The sequence below is a fragment of the Cervus canadensis genome, chromosome 17 (genome assembly GCF_019320065.1).
Source record: "Cervus canadensis isolate Bull #8, Minnesota chromosome 17, ASM1932006v1, whole genome shotgun sequence".
Lineage (NCBI taxonomy): Eukaryota > Metazoa > Chordata > Mammalia > Artiodactyla > Cervidae > Cervus > Cervus canadensis.
Genome location: NC_057402.1, coordinates 48,014,729 through 48,042,623, shown reverse-complemented (window position 1 = coordinate 48,042,623; position 27,895 = coordinate 48,014,729). Strand labels below are relative to the sequence as shown.

The 27,895-nt window shown below is 46.0% G+C and overlaps 1 protein-coding gene and 1 pseudogene across 1 annotated transcript; both read left to right on the top strand.

Annotated features, from left to right (window-relative positions):
• The first annotated feature begins 1,216 nt into the window (after positions 1-1,216).
• On the top strand, positions 1,217-20,223 carry LOC122455027 (myeloid-associated differentiation marker-like). Its single transcript, XM_043489780.1, has 2 exons — positions 1,217-2,897; positions 20,148-20,223. Exon 1 carries the CDS (start codon positions 1,626-1,628, stop codon positions 2,547-2,549), a length of 924 nt encoding a protein of 307 aa, XP_043345715.1. The 5' UTR covers positions 1,217-1,625; the 3' UTR covers positions 2,550-2,897; positions 20,148-20,223.
• On the top strand, positions 18,343-25,143 carry LOC122454956 (annotated as a pseudogene).
• Positions 25,144-27,895: the final 2,752 nt, after the last annotated feature.

Genomic DNA, 27,895 nt, shown 5'->3' with positions numbered 1-27,895 from the left:
CCCTGGAGGAGCCCCTGTGTGAGCAGGACTGCAGCCCTGGCTGGCGGGACTGTCTTGGGCAGGTGACCTGGGCAATTCCATGGTCTCCAGGGTCCCTGCCACTCTGGCCATGTGTCCTTATCACAGCCCTGAAACCCTGTTTCAGGTTGGCTCCATGCCTATATCCCTTCTGGGTCAGAAGACACCTACTGGGCTGCCTCAGGGCCACTGGGACCCTGGAATCCCCCCCTGGGTCTGCACATCTCCACTCTGTCCCCGCCCCCCACCCCAGCCCCAGTCCCAGATACATCCTCAACATGTCCCTTCTTGGGGGGACATGTTGGTGTCCCTTTCCCTTCAGCTCCTGCCCTTAAAGGGGGCTGATCATCCATCACTCCCCACCCCATCCCTGGGATGCCCTGAAAGTCTCCCCATCAGCATCAGACACAGCATCCTTATTCACTTCTAATCCTTTCTTCCCAGCTTGGAAGCTGCTAAGCAGTCTCCCAGGCCAAGAAAATCCTCACTGGTGGGAGGGGATTCACAACAGTCCTTACTTCCCATGTCATCTTGTCCCCACGGCCTTGCCCTCACCCCATGGCTCCTCCCCATTCACCCCTGAAGCTGCCCTCCTCCAGGTAGGGCTGTGTCCCCTCAGATGGCAGCTCCTTCTGGTGATTCTGCAGGGAAGAGAGGCCGGGACATGTGTCTTCAGGTTGCTGTGGAAGGAAACTGTGGCCCTGAAGTGGTGTCCTGGGTCCCAGAGCCCTGAGCTTTGGTCCTGGGTTCCCACCCATGGACCACGGAAGCGTCAGCAGGGCCTATGGTTTGTAGAGCCAAGGGTTCACACCCACGACTTTGGTAGTTTCATATGGAGTTTCCACTTTCCAGTCATGCCACCTTAGGGAAGGCACTTGATTCTCCCAGCCTTAGTTTTCTCATCAGTAAAATGGGATCAGCAGTACAATCCACAAACGTTTTTCTGAAACCGTTGGGGTCAGATATGCTCCAGAATTCAGAATTTTTCACCTTCAGACAGGTGACATGGTGCATCTATTCTACATGACATCACAACCCACTGGGCTCTGAAAGCACCTTGTTATCAAACACAGTAGTCTTTAGTTGCATAAACAACTAAATATGCAACTACACTTTTGAATATTCACAGTAAGTGAATTAAATAGACCATAAATTGCCTCATGTCTGTTCATGTCAAGTTTTGTAATCAAAGGAACTTCTAAAAATTATTTTCCTATTTTCAGAGCCTGGAAGGGTTGTGGTTGCAGATAGTGGCCATCCTACCCTGTTTGTCCATAAATAATAGCGCACAGCACAAAGAGATAAAAAAGTGTTTGTAGTTTGGGCCAGACCAAACATGGCTGTGAGGTTTGGGATAAGACAAGTCTCCTGACAAGGTCAAGGGTGATGGGTGGGGAGAATCATTCTGGAGAGGCTGTGCTGTTACCCGAGGGTCTGAGCCATTGGTTCCAACTCCACAGATCCTGAGCCTTAGTCACTCCAGGCTCTGCAGCCTTTTCCAGGCATCTGACTTATTCTGCCTTCAGAGCTGGATCTTTCTCTGGTAGGTTCTCGGTGAAGACCACTGCCATACTGGTGACTGTGACCTGCCTGACCATCACAGCACCATGTCCACCCGGTCGACATCCCCAGAAAAGTGGGCCTTGTGTGTCGTGCGCTGCTGCCTTCACCTGCCACAGCTCTTCTCCACCTGCGTAGCTTTCTCCCTGGTGACTGACATGGGCATTGGAAAGGGGGCCATAGGTAACTGGTCCCTGTGCCTCTGGGGCTTCTGTTTCACTGTGACCCTCATCACCTCCATCACTGAGTTATGTAAGGTCCAGTCCTGCTTTCCTTTCTTTTGGAACAACTTCCCCGTCACCTATGCCTGCTACGCAGCCCTCGTCTGCCTCTCGGTTTCCATCATCTACTCCGTCACTTACATCCAGTTCTTGCCTTATGGTCCTCACCGAGACCGGGCCATCGCCGCCACTGCATTCTCTTGCATCGCATCTGTGCTGTATGCCACGGAAGTGGCCTGCACGTGGAATGGCTACAAGATCATGAATACCACCTGCTATGTGCTCACTATGCCAGGCCTGCTGAAGGTGCTGGAGACCTTCATGGCCGGTGTCATCTTCGCCTTTCTCAGCAACACCTCCCTGTACCTGCACCAGCCGGCCCTGGAGTGGTGCGTGGCCGTGTACTCCATCTGCTTCATCCTGGCAGCAGTGACCACCCTGTTGAACCTGGTTGAATGGGAACACAGGCTGCCTGTCGAGGCTGTGATCACGATGCTCTCTGTCCTTCTCTACATCAGCGCTCTGGTCCTCTGGCCACTCTACCAGTTCAACGAGGAGTTCGGCGGGCAGCCCCAGAGGTCCAGTGATTGGGACTGCAGGGACGAGCTCACCTACGACATGTGCACCTGGGACCAGCGATTGGCTGTGGCCATCCTGACAGCCATCAACCTGCTGGCTTACGTGGCCGACCTGGGGTACTGGGCCCGCCAGGTCTCTGTAGGGACTGAGGACCAGCCCAGGGACTCCTGATCCTCTGCTCACAGGAGGTATCCTCACTGAGCTCTGGTGTTCTCTGATGCCCTCTTCCTGGCTCTCTCTCCCTCTTCACATCCTTCCCCACTCATCTCTCTCTCTTTTCTCTTTCCTTGTCTCCTTCTACTCTGTCTCCTTCCTGTTTTGTTTGGCAGCCACACTGTTTCACCTCTTTCTCTTGCTGCTCTCATCTATTCTACATTTTGTGGGTTTTTTTTAAACTTTTTTCTGGATGTCTTTGTTTTTTCTTCTCCTGTGTCCTGACCACCTCTCCCCATCTTCCTTCTTCCATCAGGACCTGAGACTCCTTCCTTCTCTGCCCACCGCCCCCTCCCACCTCCTAAGGTGCTGACTCCACATCACACAGCCCTCTGTGCAGCTGTTCACACCCCGGGCGTCCGGAGGGGCCTCGTTGCCAAAGCGTGTCTGTCCCCCTGGGGGTGTCTTAGTTGGGGTGTGTGTGTGTGGGTTTGGGAGTGGAGTAGGTAATGAGGGATTGTGTCCCCTTTCTCCCAGTGGAGGGTGGTGTATAGTGCCCTTCCCCTTCAACTAAAAACAAACAAACAAACAAACAAACAAAACCTCTGGCCTTCAGTAATTTCCACTGAGCAGGAGTCTTGAAGAAGAGACGCTGGATTCCTGGGCCCCAGTTGGTGCTCTGCCCCACCTGAGATTGGCTCCAGAATTTCTCCTAGCATACCAACCAATGTCTGGGGAATCAAAAAAGGAGCCGGTGAAGATCTCCAGGAACTTGAAGATACTTGTCTATGGTGTTGGTGAGGGGCAGTGATGTCATCCTCCCGCCCCAGTGATAAAAACTGCAGAGCCCAAGATAGTAAAGGTTTTGTTGACTTGAAGATGAGGGTGACTAAAAATTAAAGCAGGGAAGCTAGGAATTCCCTCACTTCGCTACCCCAGAAATTGTCCTTTGATAGTATTACTTTACTCGTGGCATCTGCTATGTGTCTGTCCTCAAGACGCTTCCTCAGATTTAGAAGCAAAAAGACTTTAACAAGACAAAAATCGATAGCCTGTTAGTTTAGCAGTTGGAGTGGAAATCAATTAAGTCAGCTGAGGAAAAAGAGAGTAATAGGATCTCTTCAAAATTCAAATCCATAATTTTTAAAGGACAGGGAAAAAGCTGGACCTCAATTTTTAAAATATAAAATAATGAGATGCTAGCAACTGGGTGGCTGTATATGAATTTGTTCAACTAATTTTTATTACAGTACTTAAGGGAATAATGCTGACCTCAACGATTAGTACTTTTGGACTGAGAACTTTTTTAGTCCTTTCATAGGACCCATCAGTTTAGAAAATTGTTCTATTTGATTAGCAATAAAGTACATATTTGAATACTTTTTTTAAGTGGGTAAACTTTAATCATAGTAAGTTTAACAAAATAACACAGCACTCTAGTTAGAGGCAAATGATACTGGAACGTTCCAACAGTTTAACATCCGCTCCCCTCTCCCCCATCTTACCAAGTCTGGTAATGGGACTTAATTTGTTCAATTCACTGCCAAAGCCTTGCTTCTTTAGCCTTACTTTTTAATTATTGTGTCGTCTGTGCTGGAGCTAGAGAATCACGCTGGCTTGATTCATCAGCTGATATTATACAAAACAGAGCTGGAAAAAGATGGGAATAGAGTGGTTACCAGTGACTCAGAAACTGAGCTTCCGAAAATTTATTGAACAATCTGACTTACTAGAAGAACTTAAATATGACTTCAATGAAACAGCTGAATTGAGACACACTGAGACACATGGGCCTTTTGCCTTTAACTATTATAAAAATGTCCTGGAGAGGAATAGCAAGCGCTACTGGGCCCTTGGCCATTTGCTTGAACAATACATTTATGAACTTTTGGAGAAAGTGTGCAAATTACAAAAAGTATATATCCCACCAGAGTCTGATAAGGAACCAAGAAGCTTCTTTTTCATGAGTGAGAGAGCATTATCAAATCATCATTCTGCTCTTCTTGTCCTCCTTCAAGACCACGGGGTCTTTAGAGCTGGTCAGTGGAGTCAGCAGGCAATAATACATCATGGTCTCCAACAGATACCATGGAAGTCAGATACCATGTATCAAACAGCACTGCAGGCACATTATGATGTAATTGTGCTAAACCCCAGTGACAATTTTGTGGACCAGCAGACAAGAAAAGAGTGGAAAGAACTCTTAACACAAAATGTTGAGTTCTCTTCCAGAAAAATGGTTCAGACAGAGAGCTTCTTCTCTCTCCAGGAGTCTCTCCAATGTATTCCAAAAAGATGCAGCAACACCCCTGAAGAACACATGGCTTATATTTGGGATTACTTCATTTCAAAGACTGAAGGCAAGGATGTTGCCTTCATTATACATGGTTATGGAGGCTTGGTTTTTATGGATTTGCTTGTTCATAAAAAGTGGGATGTGATGAGCAAAGTATACGCCGTTGCACTTATTGACTCTGAAAATCACATAGGACACCAGTTGGGAAGTGATGTCCAGTTATTAGAATGGATAAAGCAGCACTGCCGTGAATGGGTGACAAGTCCAAAGCCTTTGGATAAACCTGCAACAACTGTTTTGAAAAAGGAGTTTCCTAAAGTTTCTGCTGGTACAGAAAAACACAATTTAGCCCCTTCCTCCAGCCTTCAGTCTATTTTTAAATACTTTAGAAAACCTTTGAAAGCCAAAACAGCTATTAATTTTTCTTGAGTGTCCATAGTGACTAGAAGCTCCACAAAAAGAAAGCAAAGTGCTTAAGTTACTTTTTTTGTCATCTAAGATTGTTTTGTCCTACTGAAACTTTGCTAATGTAGATGCTAGAAGAGAAGAACACTTCCAACTGGTATGCAGTGTTATGTTCTGACTTCAAGTCTGATTTGTTGAGTTTTTTAAGTAACTATGTTTTGCAAATATGTTCTGTAGCCTACTGGTGAACCAGGAAGTCAGTACCATCATTAATATTTTACAATATTAGTCAAAGTAGTGTTGTTAGAGGATCTTCTTAGGAAAAGATTTCATATGGTTTAATAGAATGACACCAAAACTGTAATTGATAGAAATTAAATATTAAGTAAATCTTTGACTTCTGGATTATTGATGCTATATTAAAATTATAAATGAAAATAAAATTAAGTATCATAAGGTTAAAAAAAAACACTGCAGGTCCTCTCTTAGCAGGGAGAAGATCATGGCCCTGCCAGCCTTAAAAGTGATGTTAGCCTGGAGTTTTTCCTTTTGATTTTTTTCTGGTCAGAAGGCCAAAAATTACTGGGTGACCCTATTAAAGAAAAAGTTTCTCTTCATGTTTTCTTGGGCAGAGGGTTTTTACAAGGTGGAGGCTGCTGCTTCCATTGTCAAAGGAATTGCACTGCTTGAGTGTGAGGTGACACCCACATGCATTTCTCTGTGTCAGTTGCTTTCTGCTGCTTTCTGCTTCTCTGGGACTCAGGCGTAATATGATCTAGATCAATGTATATAATCTTAAAAATTTCCCGCAAGTTTGGGTTCCCATCTGCCCCTGCTATCAAACATAAAAATAAGCTGGGTCCCTTTTCCCACATTTATAATTTTCTTTTCAATTTCAATATAAACAGGAAATAAAAGAAATTTTAAAACTACCCTAATCAAGTCCACATACTTTAATTGCTCCAAATTTGCCTAGAGCTCAAAAGAGTCCTAGTCAATTCCCACCCTCACCCAAACCTAGGTTTCTGGAAACCCCTCCCACTGACTCCCCACCCCAACTTGGACCGGAGCCTGGGGGTTGCGGGCCCACCTGTGACAAAAGGTGTTGGGCCCTACCCCAGTGCCAACATTCTGTCCCTTAGCTCTTAAAGGGGCCATGACAACACCTGGATGCCTGTCTAGAAAGGTGTGTACTTGGGTGCATGCTCAGTGCATGCGTGCGTGTGTGTGTGTGTGTGTGTGTGTGTGTGTGTGTGTGTGCTCATTGCTCCCCTGCATTGAGATCAGCAGCCCTTTACAGTAACTGGTGGCTTGGAAGGTACCTTAAGTCTCCTGTTCTGTGTCACAAAGCCTCACCAGGGCCAGAGGGGCCAGGAAACAGAGCTGTGGGGCAGGGGAAGGACCCCGCTGCTGCCACTCACTCTTGTACTGGGATGGATCAAGTGATCAGCACCAGAGGCCTTTGTTGGATTGGGGAAAATCATACGAAGGAATGAAATAAAATTCATAATTTAAAACAAGATAAGAAAACTTTAAACAAAAATTTTCTCTGCCAGTTTTGACCGCTTCCCTCCCCTCTAGCATACATTGTGCATCTGTATTATGTGTAAACCAGTCCGCCCAAGGGCAGAAATACCTGCTCCACCATAAAGGTTAATTTTTTAAATAACTTCTTAGAAGATAATGCTGCCTACGTATTAGCTCGGTGCAAATACAATCACAGTTTCAAACCATGAATTTTATTTTATTTTATTTTTTTTCTAAGCAAGTGATGTTCTTTTTATTTTTTTAATTTATTTATTTTTATTTATTTATTTTTTTAAATTAGTTGGAGGCTAATTACTTCACAACATTTCAGTGGGTTTTGTCATACATTGATACGAATTTTAAAAACCATGAATTTTAAATCATTATAACTAGGCTCAAACACATCTTTATTAATCAAAATAGTAACCATTACAATCAACGTATTTTTGCCAATGAGAAATAAGTTTGTTTATTCCTATAGCATAAAAATCTGTGCTTCAGGATACAACAAATTCTTGGAAAGCATTTTCTGCCTCCTGCTGGTTATGGGAGTGTGTTTCCTGCAAAAAGTTGTCGAGGTGCTTGAAGAAGTGTTAGTCAGTTGGCGAGAGGTCAGGTGAACATGGCGAATGAAGCAAAACTTGCTCACAATTTGTTCAACTTTTGAAGCATTGCTTGTGCGATGTGCAGTCGGGTGTTGCTGTGAAGAATTGGGTCCTCTTTGTTAACCAATGCCAGCTGCAGGCATTGCAGTTTTGGGTGCATCTCATTGATTTGCTGAGCATACTTCTTAGATGTATTGTGTTCGCCGGGATTCAGAAAGCTGTAGTGGATCAGACAGGCAGCGGACCACCAAACAGTGACCATGACCTTTTTTTGGTGCAAGTTTGGCTTTAGGAAGTGCTTTGGAGCTTCTTCTCAGTCCAACCACTGAGCTGGTCATTGCTGGTTGTCATATCCAATCCACTTTAAGAAAAAATGTTTATTTTTAATTGAAAGATAATTGTTTTACAATATTGTGTTGCTTCCTGCCATACATCAATAATGAATCTGCCACAGGTGTACTTATGACCCCTCCCTCTTGAACACCCCTCCCACTTCCCCTACAATCCACTTGTTGCATGCCACAATCTGATTGAGAAACAGTGCTGTGTTGCATAGAATAAGACAAGAAGACTTTTCAGATAGATGATTTTTTCGATTTTTGGTCAGTTCATGAGGCATCCAGTTATAGAGCTTTTTCACCTTTCCAATATCTTCAAATGGCAATTGACCTTAGAACGGTTGATGTCGAGTTCTTCAGCAACTTCTTGTACATTTGTAAGAGGATCAGTTTCAATTATGGCTCTCACTTGTCATTGTCAACTTTTTATGGCCGGCCACTATGCTCCTCGTCTTCAAGGCTCTTGTCTCCTTTGCAAAACTTCTTGAACCATCTCTGCACTGTATGTCAGCGATTCCTGGGGCAAATGTGTCGTTGATGTTGCAAGTTGTCTTCACTGCTTTAAGACCCATTTTGAACTCAAATAAGAAAATCACTTGAATTTGCTTTTTGTCTAATAGCATTTCTATATTCTAAAATAAATATAAAATAAACAGCAAGTAGTACGTCATTAGCAAAAAACATAAAATGAGAAATTTGCAATTAAAATGATATATAGCATAACCACATTTATTTAGAATGTATTCCAATACCAAATGGCAAATTTCAATAATGCAAAAACAGTAGTTATATTTGTACCAACCTGATACTTATGACCAGCTTCCCAGGTGGCGCTAGTGGTAAAGAATCCATCTGCCAATGCAGGAGATATGACACGTGGGTTCGATCCCTGGGTCGGGAAGATCCCCTGGAAGGGGCATGAAAACGCACTCCAGTATTCTTGCCTGGAGAATCCCATGGACAGAGGCGCCTGGAGGCCTACAGTCCATAGGCTCGCACATAGTCGGACATGACTGAAGCGGCTTAACACACATGTAGTACATACAACACTTAGGAGCAGATTAATGTCACTACCTTTATTACTTGTCTTCCACCTATTTTTATAAGATTCTTGTTTCTTGCATTAACAGTTCTGTGATTGTGTCTGTGATGAAATTTAATGACGACTAGGCTGCTTGAAATTATTCATATAATAGTCAGCTCTATAAGATCCATGACTGTAACCTTGTGACCCTAGACATGGGAAGGAGCAAAAAATGGAAACCACTTCCCGGAGCCGACAGACTAGTAGGACAGGCTCTCCAGAGCCTTTTGGCTGCTGTTTGCCAGGACTGGGTGCGTAACAGCACACTGAGTGGTCTATCAACAGGCTTGTCTTCTGACCGGGGAACGAGCATTCCTAGCACCCTGGGACAAATCAGTCAAAATGCGCCTCTGAAAATGGATAAGAGAGAAATGGAGGGGAATGTGTAGCAAAGGATGTTGCCCAAACCCAGTTCTACAGGCATGAAGTCATTAGTTACTGCAGTCACCTATGATCCACCATGAAAGGGGTTCAGTGCGAAGATCAGGATGAGGCATTTTGTGCTCTGAGAAAACTTGCAGAACCAGCCCTCTGGTCAATAGTTTCTGGCGAAATTTTTATGAACCCAGTTTCTCACATCTTCCCACACTTAGAAAAGCACTAAAACCATTAACTAAGATATCTCTTCCTCCTGCATGAAGTTACCTTCTTACCAAGCTGTGTGCTGGTTGCATGTCCCCCTCTCCCCAAGTCACACACACATTAAGGTCTCCAGTCTTACCTCCTCAGAACAGTTCTCAGAGCTTCCTGAGAGACTGTCTCCCCAGTTATAATCATCAGGTTGGCTCGAATAAATTCTCGGTTTCTTTCTTAGATTGACTATTGATTAATTTTTTATCCACAAGAGCAACTACGCGCTGACTTCCACACGTCTCCTTGCTCAGCACATTGAGAACAGGGCTCTTCAGTGAATCCAGGTGCTAACACTCTGTCCTGGGTCCCTGGTGCCACAAGTCCTGCAGAGGGGCCCAAACTCAGCTCCATCCCCCGCCTCCTGCACATCTCTGCTCCCCAGACAAGCCAACCCCCACTCCTCAGGCTGGGGCTCGGGCTCTCTCCTTCCTGGGCCCCTCTCCCGTCTCCTCCACTAAGATACACCCTTCACCCTCCACTCAGAACTGGTGTCCTGCCTGCCCCCCGTCCTCCGTCCCTGCTCAGGACACCTGCCCTCCCCTCTGTGGACATGCCCTGCAGATGTGCTGATGGTCAGGTCATGGGTCTCCCTTTCTTCATCTGAGAGTTTCATAACGATGGGCCGGGCCTTGCTCACCTGGGTCCTCAGCCTCTGGTCCAGGCTGGCCCAGAGCAGGTGCCTCGTAAACATCTACTGAGCTGGAAGGGCCCACGTGTGGCCGCAGTTCCTAGTGTCCAGCCCGCCTCCCTGGGCCCCTCTACCTGGGTGAGCTCCCAGCCCCCAGCATGTGCCTGTACCTGCCTGGGGTTTTGGAAGGCCTGCTAGTTTGAGCTCAGGGTCCCTCTCACTTTTTGAACCCTCCCCCACCCTATTGCATATCTGCCATTTTGCTCTCTGAGGGGAAATCCAGCGGCTTCTCTGTAAGTGAACATCTGGTTACACCTCAGCATGGCTTCCCACTGAGTCCCAAATGCTTAATATGGTACCCAAGGGTGGGATGATGGCTTTTCTTTGCCAGAGTCTGCGCTCTCTCTCTCATAAACATTTCTCTCTCCCATAAACATTGCTCACTCCTCCCGTCCCTGGATCGTCCTGTGAGAATTACCCCTCCCCCAACAAAGCCCGCATTCAGGAGCCCCTCATTCCTTGAGGATGCATATTCCAGACCACAATCAGCTCTTAAGAGTTTGATCCAAATGTTAGAGAATCTAGCAGCACTCCACCTTCCCCAAAGGTTTAAATAGTTACCTTCTGAGGGTCCTGTGATGGGAGTCCCAAAACTCCTGAATCATAGCAGGAAAAGGGGACCATGAAGGTGACTGTGGGCATCACTGTCAGGACTCAGACTCCTTGGTCTGCCTCCAGAGGACTCTCTGGTCTATCTGGGAACCTCTGGCATTTGTGGGGAGGAACCACAAGGGGGAGCCCTAAGTATGAGCCCAGGATTCTGCTCACCCACATCTGAAGGGAAGGTAGTGCAGGAATCACCTGACTTACTTCTCCAAGGCTACTTCCTACCCTGAGGTCCAGGGGTCCACTAATGTCCTGGAATAGGTTCTAGGAGTTCTACAAGAGCCCTGTAACTAAATGCAACATTTCCAATGTATGTGAATGCGTACTCCTGGGACAATCATATAGTCAAAGGGATTTACACGCAGAAAATATTAAAGAGTCTCTGTGTGGTTCCTGCGTAACTCCAAAGAAGTAGGCTCTACCAATGTTCCTAAACCAAACTGAGTAAGTGAGGGAGCATGGACTTGAGATCTCTCCAGATTGCCCGTCTGGGGCAGTGATCTTTCTTGGCATCAGGAGAAGTAGGTTCAGAAAGATCTGGTACCCTCTCTGAGCATTTAACTTCCCCAGCTTGTCTCCTTCCCAAACCACAGCATCAGAGAATTCCTTAGTGGAGGGACCTCTTTAGAACTTTAGTTCATCTCTCTATATTATACCCCAGCCTGGGGCTCATCCATTATTTCCCAGAGAGAGCTCTGTACAGTATTCCTCAAAATGCAGTTTGTGGAATAGTACCAGTTGCAAACTGTTCCTGGTCCACAATGAGATAAGTACACACAGTGAGTGAACATTTACAAGCTTTTATAGTAATTTGACACTGTCCAAAGATCCAGGCGTATGACCAGTGCCAGACAATGGGGCCTGGAGTTTAAGTTTGGTGTTGGAGTTTGTGCTGACGGTCCAATTGCAGTGGCAGGACAGACACGACCCAGATGAAGGAGGCTGGGCCAGCGAATCAATGCACTGCTTCTTTCATTGAGAATGGCTTGCCAAACACAAAAAATTAACTTTGCAAAACTAAATAGCCGGCTTCAGTTCAGTTCAGTCGTTCAGTAGTGTCCGACTCTTTGCGACCCCATGGACTGCAGCATACCAGGCCTCCCTGTCCATCACCAACTCCCAGAGCTTGCTCAAATTCACGTCCATCAAGTCAGTGATGCCATCCAACCATCTCATCTTCTGTTGTCCCCTTCTCCTCCTGCCTTCAACCTTTCCAAGGAGTCAGTTCTCCTCATCAGGTGCCCAAAGTGTTGGAGTTTCAGCCTCAGCATCAGTCCTTCCAATGAATATTCAGGATTGATTTCCTTTAGGATTGACTGGTTTGATCTCCTTGCAGTCCAAGTGACTCCTAGGAGTCTTCTTCAGCACCACAGTTCAAAAGCATCAATTCTTTGGCGCTTAGCTTTGTGGTCCAACTCTCACATCCATACACGCCAACTGGAAAAACCATAGCTTTGACTAGACGGACCTTTGTTGGCAAAGTAATGTCTCTGCTTTTTAATATGCTGTCTAGGTTGGTCATAGCTTTTCTTCCAAGGAACAAGCATCTTTTAATTTCATGGCTGCAGTCACCATCTGCAGTGATTTTGGAGCCCCCAAAATAAAGCCAGCCACTGTTTCCATTTTTCCCCCATCTATTTGCCATGATGATGGGACCAGATGTCATGATCTTAACTTTTTGAATGTTGAGTTTTAAGCCAGCTTTTTCACTCTCCTCTTTCACTTTCATCAAGAGGCTCTTTAGTTCTTCTTCACTTTCTGCCATAAGGGTGGTGTCGCTTGCATATCTGCGGTTATTGATATTCTCCTGGCAATCTTGATTCCAGCTTGTGCTTTATCCAGTCTGGCATTTCACATGATGTATTCTGCGTAAAAGTTAAATAAGCAAGGTGACAATATACAGCCTTGATGTACTCCTTTCCCAATTTGGAACCAGTCTGTTGTTCCATGTCTAGTTCTAACTGTTGCTTTTTGACCTGCATACAGATTTCTCAGGAGGCAGGTCAGGTGGTCTGGTATTCCCATCTCTTTAATAATTTTCCCATTTGTTGTGATCCACACAGTCAAAGGCTTTAGCATTAGTCAATGAAGCAGAAGTAGATATTCTTCTGGAATTCTCTTGCTTTTTGTATGATTCAGCAGATGTTGGCAATTTGATCTCTGGTTCCTCTGCCTTTTCTAAATTCAGCTTGAACATCTGGAATAGTCAGATAGTGAAGAGTTAAAATGGGTGAATTATAGAAAGACTAATGCATTACTGTCCTTTATTATGTGATAATATTCCAGCTAATTGTCTACAACTATTGTTTTATACAAAGTTAGAATGTATTAAGGGAAGGTCCTGTAAAAATATTCAAACAATAGAACAAACTCCTGGAGATTTTGCAAGTTAAATTTGGTCCCAACTTTTTAAACATGTCAAATGGACAATCAGATTTGCTTATTTATCTTACATCATCAGATTTTTAATGACTTTAATACTTACCTTCTGTTAAAAGAAATACTATGTTTTTATTAGGTTTTTCTTCATGTTACATCATTTTATTAAATTAGCCATTCTATGAATGTATTAGATTAATCTTCCTGAAACATTATTTTTATTAATTTTAAGCAGTTACAGTATGCCAGTTTTATTTATTTATTATTATTATTTTTTAATTGTCAGGACCATGCAACATGTGGAATCTCGTTGCTTGACCAGGGATTGAACCTGTGCCCTGTGCATTGGAAGTGCACAGTCTTAACCACTGCACCACCAGGGGGGTCCACTGAAACTATTTAAAGTCATGTCATTACCCTTCTCAAAAATCTCAAACTTCTTTTAAAAGATAAAACTCAAACTTCTCCTTGTGGCAATTTAGATCCTCTTCAGTTGGTGTTGACTTGTATTTTCTGCCTTATTGCTCATTGTTTCTTAAAAAATAATCATTGCATTGGTTCAGGTGTGTAGTGATTTCTCATTGAGGTTATACCTTGCATTTTCCTCACTATTAATGAGTTTGAGTATTTTTTTAATGTGTTTACCTACCATTTAGTTATCAGTCTTTATAAAATATTTCAGCCTATTTTTGCAATCAAGCTATGCCATTTGAACTACATGGCTTATTTCTTATATGAACTCTCATTTTTCCAACACAGCACAACTATCAGTTGACACAATTTATACACATTTCCAAAAAAGCACAATTGGTGATTAGATGAATTTAGTGCATCTAAATAATTTATCTCTTACATTAATTTTCATTTTTGTAAAACAGTAACCATTCTCGTAGACCCAGATCCTGGAGGCAAGACTTAAATTTGTATAGAGGATAAAATACCAAATGAAAATTTTGTTGTTAGAATTCTATAATATATAAAGAAATATTTTTAAAAAGCTCCCATTTAAGTCAGTAAGATACACTAAAACTTCTTAAGAAGTTTGGCCCATTTTGGGGGGGGGTTGTTTGCCTATTTATTATTAGGTTGCAAAATTTCATTCTATATTCCAGATAACAGAAATTAAAAATATAAACCTTGTCATATTTTTAAAAGTTTCCAGAAAAACTTGCCCCACTCTTGCTCTGGAGTATGGTGGTCACAAGGATCCCAGGTCATATCCTGGGTCTCCTAGTGTCTGAGACTCACAGCGGAGGATCCATTGACCTAGAGAAGGGTGGTCAGTGGAAAGGCCCACAAGAGGCATGAGGGAAGAAAATAAGTAATGTGGATGGAGAGGACTAAGGTCCTTGGAGACAACCATCTGAACCTGTCAGGGGCGGTGGAAAAGCAAGATGCCCTGTGAATGACATAGCTCATGTTTATAAAGTAGGAAAAAAATCTACAGGTACCCCACACACACAGGTGTGTGTGTATGTACACACATATCTATATATGATTTCAGAGTATGTGAAATGTGCTGAAGGCTGTATGTGAGGTTGAGGACACGGATGCTCCCTGGATGAAGGAGTGGACACTTCTGTGAGTAGGCAGGAAGCCTGGCCAAGCCCAAGAAGGGAAACTGGAACATGTAAGATAGTTATAGACCTGCTTTATGTCAATGACACATGAGAATAAGAAAAATATAGAAAACTAAACAGAGATGAGAATGGAAAGCAATATAGAGCATGTAACAGCTACTCAGCTCCAGCCACCCAACCGTATTATCTATTGCCAAGGGAACCCAGCCTAGTGACACCAGATCTTTTGAGTCTTCTAAGGGAGGTAGAAATCTGCATTTTCATGTGAAATTAAAGTTCTGTACAGCAACCAAACATGCTGTTGTTGTTCAGTCACTAAGTCATGTCTAACTCTTTGTGACCCCATGAACTGCAGCATGCCAGGCTTCCCTGTCCATCACAGTTTCCCAGAATTTGCTCAAACTCATATCCATTAAGTCAGTGATGCCATCCAACCATCTCATCCTCTGTCATCCCCTTCTACTGCCCTCAATATTTCCCAGCATCACAGTCTTTTCCAGTGAGTTGGCTCTATGCATCGGATGGCCAAAGTATTGAAGCTTCAGCTTCAACATCAGTCCTTCCAATGGATATTCAGGTTTATTTCCTTTAGGATTGACTGTTTTGCTCTCCTTGCTGTCTAGGGGACTCTCAAGAGTTTTCTGCAGCACCACAGTTCAAAAGCATCAGTTCTTTGGTGCTCAGCTTTCTTTATGGTCCAACTCTCACATCCGTACATGACTACTGGAAAAGCCATAGCTTTGATATACAGACCTTTGTCAGCAAAGTAATGTCTCTGCTTTTCAATACACTGTCTAGGTTTGTCATAGCTTTCCTTCCAAGGAGCAAGCATCTTTTAATTTCATGACTATGACATTAAATGGACACAAAGTTGTCATTTACTCTTAAGTATGAATCATAGGGTCATTTTGGTAGTAAATTGGGAAAAGTTCAGGGACAGTATGACCCTCAGCTTCCCTCATGCCGGTGCCCCTCCCCACCCCAGCAGTGCCCACTGGGAGGCCAGCAGGCTCCAGGGCTCCACTGGCAATTGGGGCTCAAGGAGCTCTGGGAGTCCAGGACGGTTCTCAGGGTTGCTCTGTGTTTCTCCTTTAGCCTCAGCTTGTCCCAGGGTTTATTATCAGCAAAGGAGACAAGGCCCCCAATGGCAGGAAACTGGCTGAGGCTCAGGGTGCTGGCCCTTCAGCCCTGGGGGCCTCTCAGCAAATAGTCCCTTGGAAACAGGGCAGCTGTCCCTGAGGAGGGGGCAGGCTGGGAGGGGCCTCACTCCCCCCCCACACACACTGGACCCTGGAGGAGCCCCTGTGTGAGCAGGACTGCAGCCCTGGCTGGCGGGACTGCCTTGGGCAGGTGACCTGGGCAATTCCATGGTCTCCAGGGTCCCTGCCACTCTGGCCACGTGTCCCTGTCACAGCCCTGAAACCCCTTCAGGCCCCTGTTCTCCTGTCTCAGTTCCAGTCCAGGCCCCTCCTCCATGGGGAAGGTTGGCTCCATGCCTGCATCCCTTCTGGGTCAGAAGGCACCTAGTGGGCTGCTTCAGGGTCACTGGGACCCTGGAATCCCCCCAGTCATCTCCACTCTGCTGCTCCCACCCCCACCCCAGTCCCGGATGAATCCTCAGGGCTGTCCCCTCCCAGGGGTCCAGTCAGTGCCTCATCTGTCAGCTCCTGCCCTTAAAAGGGCCCGATCATCTGTCCATCCCCATCCCCTCTCTGGATGCCCTGAAAGGCTCCACGTCATAATCAGACACAGTATCTTTGTTCATTTCCAATCCCTTCTTCCAAGTTTGGAAGCTGCTAACTGGGGGCTGGGGGTGGGGGTCGGGCTTCCCAGGTGACTAAGTGGTAAAGAATCTGCCTGCCAAAGCAGGAGACTCAGGTTTGATCCCTGGTTTGGGAAGAGCCCCTGGAGAAGGAAATTGCAATCCACTCTGGTATTCTTGCCTGGGAAATGCCATGGACAGAGGAGTCTGGAGGGCTACAGTCCATGGGGCCAAAAAGAGTCAGACACGACTAAACATAACACAGCTGAACCAGTCTCACAGGCCTAAAATCTTCACTCAGGTAGGACTAGTCCTAGATCTTCCCAGACTCACAGTGGGATGACAGCTTCAACCCAGGGATCAAACCCAAGTCTCCCGCATTGCAGGCTGATTCTGTACCAGCTGAGCCACAAGGGAACCCCAAGAAGCAGATCTTCCCCACCCAGGAATTGAACTGGGGTCTCTTGCATTGGAGGCAGATTCTTTACCAACTGAGCTATCAGGGAAGCCCTTTAAAAACCAAACATTATGTTAATCTATTCTGTGGTTCCCCCACGATACTCCACATTGGAGTCATGCTGGGTTGAAGTCTCCCTTCTCCAATGGGAAAGAGTCACATGTGAAGGCAAAACTGGGGGAGGAAATTCAGAACACTCACTACTTCCCATGTCATCCTGTTCCCATAGCCTTGCTCTCACCCCATGGCTCCTCCCTGTTCACCCCTGGAGTTGCCCTCCTCTAGGTGGGGCTGTGTCCCCTCAGATGGCAGCTCCTTCTAGTGATGCTGCGGGGAGGTGAGGCCGGGATATGTGTGTCTTCAGGTTGCTGTGGAAGGAGGCCGTGGCCCTGAAGGCGTGTCTGGGGTCCCAGAGCTCTAAGCTTTTTCCCTTGGTTCCCACCCATGGGCCCTGGTGACATGTGGGCTATAATGCAAAGTGTTCAGGCTCCCAGCTTTGGCATTTTTATCTGGGTTCTCACTCCTCTCCATGGAACATTATTTGAGGCACTTGGTTCCCTGAGCCTAATTTTCTCTTTGACAGATGATTAGGAGGACAATGTATTTATACAATCCCATTCTAAAAACTTTGAGGTCAGATCTGCTCCAGAGTCAGAATTTTTCAATTTCAGACAGGTGACATGGTGCATCTACTTTATAGGAGATAAAACCCTACTGGGGTCTGAAAGCACTTAGTAATCAAACACATTCCGTTCTGTGTGTGTGCTCAGTCACCTCCGACTCTGCAACCTCATGGACTGTAGCCCAACAGGCTCCTCCGACCATAGCATTCTCCAGGCAAGAATAGTGGAAAGGGTTGCCATTTCCTACTCCAGAGACTCTTCCCCACCCAGGGATCAACCCATGTTCCTGCATCTCCTGCGCTGGCAGGCGGATTCTTTACCATAGCTCCACCTGGGAAGACCAAGTGAAGTATGTTAGTGTTTTTGCAACTGAACTTTTGAACTTTTGCACTAAGTGAAATAAAGAAAGACCATAAATTATTTCATGTCTGTTCAGGCCAAATATTCTTATGACATAAATTTTTAAAAACCTTTACAATTTTCAGAGCCTTGGAGATTGGAGTTACAGATAAGGACAATTCTACCTTGTGTCTCTGATAGTAATGGCAAAAGCTGAAAGAGATAAGTAATGTTTATGGTCTGACGCCAGACCCAGCCCAGCTGTGAGATTGGGATAAGCCAAGTCTGACAAGACCAAGGGTGACTGATGGGTGGGGAGAACCATTCTGGAGCAGCTGTGCGGTTACCCAGGTGTCTGAACCATTGGTTCAAACTCCACAGATGCTGACCTCAGCTGTCACAGGGTCCTGACCCTTTTCTAGGCGTCTGACTTAATCCACTTCCAGAGCTGGATCTTTACCTTGTGAGTCCTTTGCAAGGACCACGGCCATGCCATTGACGGAGACCCACATGACCATCATGACACCCACGCCATTGTCCTCAGGCCTGTACTCTGTGACCACCATGCGCTACTTCCTCCACTTCCTGCAGCTGCTCTCCACCTGTATGACCTTCTTCCTGGTGACCAGGGAGAGCACTTGGAGTGTGGACATAAGTAACTGGTCCATGTTTATCTGGTGCTTCTGCTTCGCCGTGACCCTGCTTACCCTCATAGTTGAATTATGTAGACTCCAGGATAAACTTCACTTCTCCTGGGACAGCTTTCTCATCACCTCTGCCTGCTACTGCGCCCTTTTCTGCCTCTCAGCCTCCGTCATTTACCCCATCATCTACCTTCAGATTTTTCCCGATGGCTCCCCCCGACACCATGTTATTGCTGCCACTGCATTCTCCTGCATCGCTTCTGTGGCTTATGCCATCAAAGTGGTCTGGACCTGTGTCCGAACTGGTGAGTCCTCCTACTCTTTGCTAGGCCTGCTCAAGAGGCTGGAGATCTTTGTGGCGTGTGTCATCTTCGCCTTCCTCAGCAACACCTACCCGCATGAGCACCAGCCAGCCCTGGTGTGGTGTGTGGCCGTGTACCACATCTGCTTCATACTGGGGGCCGTGGCTATATTGTGGCACCGGTGTGACTGTGACGAGAGTCTGCCCTCCTCCTCTTTGCGGTTTGGCAGTCTGTGCTCGCCGTCCTCCTCTACACCACTGCCCTGGTCCTCTGGCCTCTCTACCAGTTCAACGAGCAGTTCGGCGGGCAGCCCCAGCAGTCCAACAAGTTGAGTTGCATTGATAAGCTCACCTCCTACATGTGCATCTGGGACCAATGACTGGCTGTGGCCATCCTGACAGCCATCAACCTGCTGATCTACGTGGCGGACCTGGTGATCTTGACCATGGTCAGTGACCGAGGCTCTACCCAGGGGCTCCGGATTCCCTCTTCTTACCGAGCTCTGATGCCCTCTTCCTGGCTCCCCTCTCTCCCTCCTCACATCCTTCCCCATTCATCTCACTCTCTTTTCTGTTTCCTTCCCTCCTTCTGCTCTGTCTCCTTCCTGTCTTGTGTGTTTGCCCACATTCTGTTTTACCTCTTTCTCTTGCTTTTCTCATCTTTCCTACATTTTCTGCTTTTTGGCCCTCTTTCAGTTATCCTTGGTTTTCTCATCTCCTGTGTCCTGACCAGGACATTTTCCTTCTTCTGATCTATTGTCATAGCCATGCGTTCCGGGAAACAAACTCACTCAGAAGGACAATGCAGATAGTGGAGTACAGTTTATTATACCAGCGGGCCCAAGGCAGAGTCTCCTCTTAGTCAAGGACCTGGACCAGTTTTTGTGAAAACTTTATATACCTTAAGTGTACATGCCCAAACCCACCTCCCCAAATTCCCTGAAACTAGTCTGAACAAAGGAAAAGAAAGACACAGTCAAAGATAACCCATGATTCATATGCCTTAGGCCTAGGTAGTTAACAGTGGACAATTACCAATAGGCCTGTGGTTATTTCCCAGTAAGCATAATAGAATTTATGATTCTATTGGGTTACACAGATAATTAGGGTATTCTTTTAGGTGACGGAGAGTCCAGGTATGAGCCCTGGGGCTCTTCCATGGGGGTGCAGTCTGGTTTTCCAGTTGGCATGTTGTTTCCATAGATACTGGGCATATAGCTCAAAGTCCACAGTCCGGCCCAGGATGGAGTCCTGCTTTCAAGATGGAGCCTGTTCTGTCTGTTTCCTCCTTCACTATTAGGACCTGAGACTCCTTCCTTCTCTGCCCACCACCCTTCCCACCTCCTAAGGTGCTGACTCCACAGTTCTCAGCCCTCTGTGCAGCTGTTCACACCCTGGGCCTCTGGAGGGGCCTCGTTGCCAAAGGGTGTCTGTTGCCCTGATGGTGCCTTCGTTGCCGTGCGTGTGTTTGGTGTATGTGGAGGTAGCTGAGGATTTGACTCCCTTTCTCTCAGGATAGGGCCTTGTACAGTGCACTTCCCCTTTAAGTTAAAAGAAAAAACTCCAGAGGTCAATAGTTTTCAGTGAGTTACAAGCTTAAAGCAGAGACCCTGGATCCAGGTGCCCTGCCTGTTGCTCAGTCCCACCTGAGATTGGCTCCAGAATTTTTGTGGGCTCACTAAAACCCTCTGCCTAGACCTCATCTTAAAGCTAGCAAGAGGTAGGTGGCTTCCATTCCAACTACACTATGGGGAGACAAAAATTGAACTGGAAAAGAACTACAGTTTCTTAGAAACAAACCTATGAAGTATTTCAGAGGGGCAGGGATGTGACTCAGCCTCAGAGCTAAAAACTGCATATCCTGCCTCTGCAGGCAGAAGAACATGGACCCTGCCACTTAAAGAAAAATAACCACTTAAAGCTGATGCTAGCTACTATCAACTTTAAAAAGTAGTTACAACCTAGAAGATGAGACTTATGTTTTATTTGATGGGAGTTTTTTGGACTTCAAGCCCGGCAGCCAGCATCTCAAGTAACCCTGAGAGATATGTTTTGAGGAGGTGGGGTTGGGAGGTGGGCAGGAGTCAGGTTATATAGACGCTTGTAACAAGGAGCAGGTAGTCTAAACATCAAAGGATTATTGTTAATTAAGGAAAGCCAGATATCTCAAGTTAAAGAATTTAATGTTTTTCTGTGAGAAGATGCAAGAGTCTGATCTTACTAAAATCATTCCTTTCATTTGCATCTCAGCTGTCTGGGGGCAGCATCCAGAGATTTGATTATTCACATCCTTAGTTCCTTGCTCATGGTAGACAGTGGCAGCAGCTCATGTTGCCAACTCAATAGCTGCTGGATAGCAGGCATTGTTCTTCCTGGGCTCAGAAATTCATGTTTAGAGGGCTGGAATCCCTGATGACTGTGACATCCTGTTTATCGATGTGACAGGAAATACTCCATTTCACATTCAGTTCGGTTCAGTTCAGTTGCTCAGTCGTGTCCGACTCTTTGCAACCCCATGAACTGCAGCACACCGGGCCTCCCTGTCCATCACCAACTCCCGGAATCTACCCAAACCCATGTCCATCGAGTCGGTGATGCCATCCAACCATCTCATCCTCTGTCATCCCCTTCTCCTCCTGCCCTCAGTCTTTCCCAGCATCAGGGTCTTTTCAAATGAGTCAGCTCTTCGCATCAAGTGGCCGAAGTTTTGGAGTTTCAGCTTCAGCATTAGTCCTTCCAATAAACACCCAGAACTGAACTCCTTTAGGATGGACTGTTTGGATCTCCTTGCAGACCAAGAGACTCTCAAGAGTCTTCTCCAACACCACAATTCAAAAGCATCAATTTTTCAGTGCTCAGCTTTCTTTATAGTCCAACTCTCACTTCCATGCATGACCACTGGAAAAATCATAGCCTTGACTAGACAGACCTTTGTTGGAAAGTAATGTCTCTGCTCTTTAATATGCTGTCTAGGTTGGTCAGAACTTTCCTTCCAAGGAGTAAGCGTTTTTTAATTTCATGGCTGCAATCACCATCTGCAGTGATTTTGGAGCCCAGAAAAATAAAGTCAGCCATTGTTTCCACTGTTTCTCCATCTATTTGCTATGAAATGATGGGACCAGATACCATGATCTTAGTTTTCTGAATGTTGAGCTTTAAGCCAACTATTTCACTCTCCTCTTTCACTTTCATCAAGAAGCTCTTTCATTCTTCTTCAGCCTGTGTAATTTTTCTGTTTTTGTTTGTTTCTTTTCTTTTTGATCAAGGGCCAAATTACTACGTGACCTTATTCTTTAAGGGAAGTGTCTTTCAACACTTTTTCAATTGGCAGGTGGGTTGGGTGGGTGGATATTATTGCTACAACAGTAAACGTAATTCCAGTGCTTGATTATGTTACAGAAGCAAGTTTCTGTGTGCCAGTTGCTTTCTGCTGCTCTTACATGCCTCTCTGGGACTCATATATAACCTGATCTACATAAATGTATATACATTTAAAGAATTACCTGGAGTTTCTGGGTCCCATCAGTCCCTGCTCTGGATCATAGAGAGAAGCCTTGTTCCTTCTCCCTCATCCATAAAGTCCTTTTAAAAAACCTAAATAGAAAGATAAAAGCAAAAAACCACAAAATCAACAATCTAATTGACCCAAATTTGCCTAGGGTTCTGAAGCAACTGAGCAGACTTCCATTCTCACCCAAACCACCATCTCTGTAAACCTGTCCCATTGTCTCCCAATTTCCATATTAACCAGATCCTAAGCGCTTGGCTCAGTAATAGAGATCTAGCAGTTGGGTCCCATCCCAATGCCCAACATTCTGTCCCCTAGCTCTTAAAGGGGCCATGATAGCACCTGGAGACCCCTCTATAAAGGTATGTGCCTGTGTGCATGCTCAGTGTGTGTGTTCCTGGGCATGGGTACACTGAGACCAGCAGCTCTTTGCAGTAACTGGTGGCTGTGAAGGTCCCAAAGTCTCCTGCTCTGAACCACAAACCCACAGAACCCAGCATCCTGGTGTCACCAGGAGAGGGGCCAGGCAAGCAGAGTTGTGGGGGAGGGCAGGGGAAGGACCCCCACTGCTGCCCCTCACCCCTGTACTGGGATGAAGTGTGTGATCCTCACCCACAGGCAGATAGGGTGGATGGGGAGGGCTCCCAGGAGGTGATTCCCATGGCAAAAAAATGTTAAGATGTAGTAATTTCCATATTTTAAGGCAAGACAAGAAAATTTTAGACAAAGTTTTTACTTTGCTCTTTGAGCCTCCTCTCTGCCCTCTGGTGTGCAGTGTGCATCTATCTGCGTTACGTGTTAACCTGACCTCCTCAAGGGCAAAACTACTTGCTCCACCATAAAGATAAATTTTCTTCTTCAGGCCCCAATCATGTAACTCCTTAGAAGACACCCCTACTTACTTGTGCCTGGGTTAATGTCATAGGCCATATTATTTGTGCTCTGTGCTTTCCTAAGATAATTGCTTCTTGCTTTAAAAAATGTGTGATTGAGCCTCAGATAGAAACAATGATGACTTAAATGATTGACCTGAAGTACGGTATTGTAAGATCCATTGTTGTAAAAGTATGACTCTGAAGAGGGGAAGAAGCAACAGGAGGGAAATATTTGCTGGAATCTGACAGACTAGTAAAACAGATGGTCCAGAGGATTGAGGTTACTATTAACAGGACTAGGTGAGGCCTATCAACAAAATATTCTCCTGACCTGGGAATGAGCATTCCTGGTGCCCTGGGACAGATTGGTCATGAATGTCTCCCAAACCTTGGTTGAAATTAAGACTGAAAGGCAAGGGATTGTGATATAAAAATGTTGCCCACCACCCAGTTCTACAAGAATCAAGTCATTAACCACTGCAGTCCTTGACTTATAATCAATCCTGGAAGGAATTCAGAGTGAAGATCAGGCTGAGGCACGCAGTATTCTGAGAAAACTGACAGAACCAGCCCTTAGATATTTAGATATCTCCAGTAAAAATTTTCATGAGCCCAGTTTCTCGCATCTTGCCATACTTAGAAAAGCACTAAAAGCATTTACCAAGATATCTGTTCCTCCTGAGTGAAGTAACCTTCTACCAAGCTGTGTGCTGGTTGCCATGTCCCCCTTCCTCCAAGTCATATAGAAACTGTCCTCCCCCTCTTATATCCTTGGAACAGACAGAGAGACTCTCTCCCCAGTTGCAATCCTCAGGTTGGCTTGAAATAAAATTTCCATCTATTTTTCTAATAGATTGACTATTAGTTTTTCATCCACAAAAGAAAGTATGTATATATCTCCACAAGTTAAGTGCAGGAAACTCGTGATCTGACATTTTCCTGAATCAAATTGAACATATCCCTGGGACCTCACTTCCCAGGAGGATGGAAATGCCTCTCTGCTTTAGTAGAAGAAATGCCCAGGGTGGACTCACCTGAGGGGCTCACTGGCCAAGCCTCATGGTTCATGAGGGTGGCTGCTCCACCCCTCCTGTTGGGAGGTTAAGGGTCATTTGTCACAATTCCAAGCCTGGTTCAGTCCCCTTACTGTGGAGCTCAAAAGAGAGTGTAAATGTCCTCTGCTTAGTCCAATCCTCTCATCATAGAGGAGGAGCAGCTGGACCCCAGGGAGGGACAGGACTTTTCCAGAGTCACCTGTGTGTGGCAGAGTCAGAGTCAGGACCAGGTGTCCTGTCCCCAGGCTGGCTGTCTGTACATGGCCCCACGCTGCTTGTGACAAGTGTGGCAGCAGCATCCTCCAGGCTGGGATTCTGCCCCGTCCACCCTCGTTCTGCACAAACCTGCCCCACCCCCTGAGGAGGGCACTCACTGCTGGGCGAGCCTACTAAAGTATTACCAATGCTGAGAAGAGAGCATGGCACATTGAGGTGTTTGTTGAATGAATATTACAGGAGCTTACAGGCTCAAACTCTAGGCTAGACCTCCTAATCAAGATACATTCCAACTCTTCTGCCTTTAGGGGAATTGTCTGAGAATTACCAGACATATTTTATCTCACGTAGTCCTCCTAACAACCCCAAGTCCTTGCGTGAAGGACATCTCCAGGGAGGGGACGACTGAGAACCTGAGACAGAATTTAAAGATGTCCTCATCATGTAAGTCTTGGTAAGAAACTAGGCCTCAGGCACGTAAGAAACTTAAGACGCCAAATAAATAGTTGACTTGCCCCTCAAGTGGTGTCTGGACCCACACATAAGTAGCAGGTGACACACAGACACAGGTCAGATCAGAATTCCTTCTGCAGGGCCTGCAGTAGCATCCGCTGTCTGCTTCCAGTGGCCACAGTGCCTGGACCAACTGCCCTACGCTGTGGCTGCCCAGCACCCCTCTTTCCTCATCTGAGCCTGGTCTAAGCCTGGTTTCTCCCTGATAATTCTCCAAGCTACCCAGCAGGCTTCTAGGACAGTTGTTCTCTGCTTAAGTTGCCAGTGATATTCTTTGCAGGATGTAATTAGGATTTGTCATGTCCAAAAGCAGGTGCTATTATCTCCATTCTCTGGATGAGGAAACGGAGGCTTAGAGTGGCATTGAGTAAGCATAGGACTAATGTGTGCCAGGCTGAGCTCTGGTCTCGGTTCAGGGTTGGGGGTGTGGAGACATGTCAGGGGAAAGGCCCTGAGATGACCCAGAGGAACTAGAAGACATTCTCAGTGGCTGGCGGGAGGGAAGTGAGAAGGCTGGAGAGGTAGAAAGGGGTCTGAGTTTGCAGGACTTTGGAGGTGATGTTTTAGAGTTTGTGTTTCATTCCAAGAGAGTGAAGGAAAGCCTTCAAAGGTGTTTTACTTTGAGTTCAGTCCAAGCAGACATTGAGGGAAGAATGGAAATAGAGGAATCAACGAGATGTTTCAGATGAGGGGATGGATGGATCTGGAGATGAAGAAGGTGGTTCTAGAGATGAAGAGTAGGTGGGTTCACAAGTATTTTGTGAAGAGCGTCTGTGAAGGTGGTGCCATTGACTGAGATGGGAAAGATGAGGAAGGGTCAGTGTATGTTGGGGGTGGGGAATTGAAGAAGTGAGACTGGACATGCTGAGTGTGACGTGTCCTGAGACATCCAGAGGAAGAGATCAGGAGTTGGTTGGGTGTGACTGTGGATCCAAAGAGAGATCAGCTCCAGAGGCAGGAATTGGGGAGTCGTCATCATAGAACCTATTCACTTCATTCACTATCTTCTTAAATGTCACATCCATCAAGCTTCCTGATCTCCACCCACCAAAGAGAGCAGCCTTGCCCACCCCACTCCAATAACTCTCTTTTCTCCTGTTTTCCCTTTGTGCATATGTGCATGCTAAGCTGCTTCAGTCGTGTCTGACTCTTTGCAACCCTATGGGCCATAGCCCACCAGGCTCCTCTGTTCATGGAATTCTCCAGGCAAGAATACTGGAGTGCATTGCTGTGCCCTTCTAGAGGGGATCTTCCTGACCCAGGAATCGAACTCAATTCTCTTATATCCCCTGCACTGGCAGGCTGGTTCTTTACCACTAGTGCCACAAGCCAGTGAAAGTGAAAGTCGCTCAGTCCTGTCCAACTGTGGACTGTAACCTGCAAGGCTCCTCTGTCCATAGAATTCTCAGGCCAGAATACTGGATTGGGTAGCCTTTCTTTTCTCCAGCGGATCTTCCCAACCCAGGGATCGAACCCAGGTCTCCCACATTGCAGGCGGACTCTACCGTCTGAGACATCAGGGAAGCCCAAGCTGAGGGGCCTGCAGAAGCTAAAAGAACAAAGGAATGAACCTCTTGGAGCATCAGAGATAGCACAGCCCTGCTGACAACTTGGCTTTAGGTTTCTGGCCTCCAGAACTATGGGACATAAATTTCTGTTGTTTTAAGCAATCAAAATAGTAATAATTTTTTTCCTATAGGTAAAGGGAACCAAGATGAATACCCAGAAGTAAAAAATAGAGTCCTTGTCATATCTTTTTCTAAGTTTCCAGAAATGTATACTGACCTCCTGTTCTAGAGCATGATAGTCACATAGATTCCAAGACCCCTTGTCATATCCTGGGTACCCCCTGTGTCTGAGACTCACAAGGGAGGATCCACTGACCTAGACAAGTGGGTCAGTCCAAATGCCCATAGGAGCCAGGAGGGAAGGAAATAAGTAAAGTGGATGGAGAGGATGAAGGACCCTGCAGAGGACCAGCTGCAACTGTCAGGGGTGGTAGAAAAGCAAGATGTTGTGTGATGACAAAATTTCATGTTTATAAAACAGGAAAAAAAATACAGATATGCCCTACAGACACATGTACATGTATGTACACACGTGTCTACATATGATTTCAGAGCCTGTGAAGTGTGTTGAAGGCTGTCCATGAGGTTGAGGACATGTTTGCTCCCTGGATGGGGGTGTGGACACTCCTGTGAGCAGGCAGGAAGCCTGGCCACATCCCAGAGGGGAAAGGGGCACATGGGAGATGATCACGGTCCTGCTTTATGTCAGTTATACATAGAAGAAGAAAACAAAGAAAATATTAAACAGAGATGAGAATGGAAAACAATATAAATGGCATAGCAGCTGCTCAGCTCCATCTACTTGCCTTCCTGAGGGAACACAGCTCAGTGACACCAGGTCTCCTGAGGCTTCAAAAGGAGCTGGAAATGTGGATTTTCATGTGACATTAAAACACTGCAGCTACCAAACACTTAGTGAAGAAATAATACTTTACTCTATACACTGTGAAGGGAAACCTAACACACCTCTGGGCCACCTCCAGTACAAACTGGTTTGCAGTCTCTGATCTGGAGCAAATCAAGCTTGCATGTGCTTATGTCCAGAGTGGGGCAGGGCCTTCTGGGTCCTCTGTGAGGGGGAGGGGGAAGGGAAGAGGTCGCTGGCATGACTGAGTGCACCATGTGACAGGTCCCCTGATAGACCCACAACGTCCTTGTCACTCTGAGTGTCTTTCCTACTAGCTTCCTCCTTCTCTGCCCTTCTTGCACCTCCTCCTTCCTCTGTCCCAGCCATATCCTTCCCAGCTCACTGTCTTCCAGTCCACATGCCTGGCGTTGGGCAGGCAGGGCTCAGCCACATCCAGGCTGGGCTCTGATGGGGGCACCACGTCCAGGCTCACAGATTAGAGTGGAGGAGGGGCT

What these genes read in the sequence shown, in the direction of transcription:
- LOC122455027 (XM_043489780.1), top strand. Translation starts at nt 1,626, where the DNA reads ATGTCCACCCGGTCGACATCCCCAGAAAAGTGGGCCTTGTGTGTCGTG.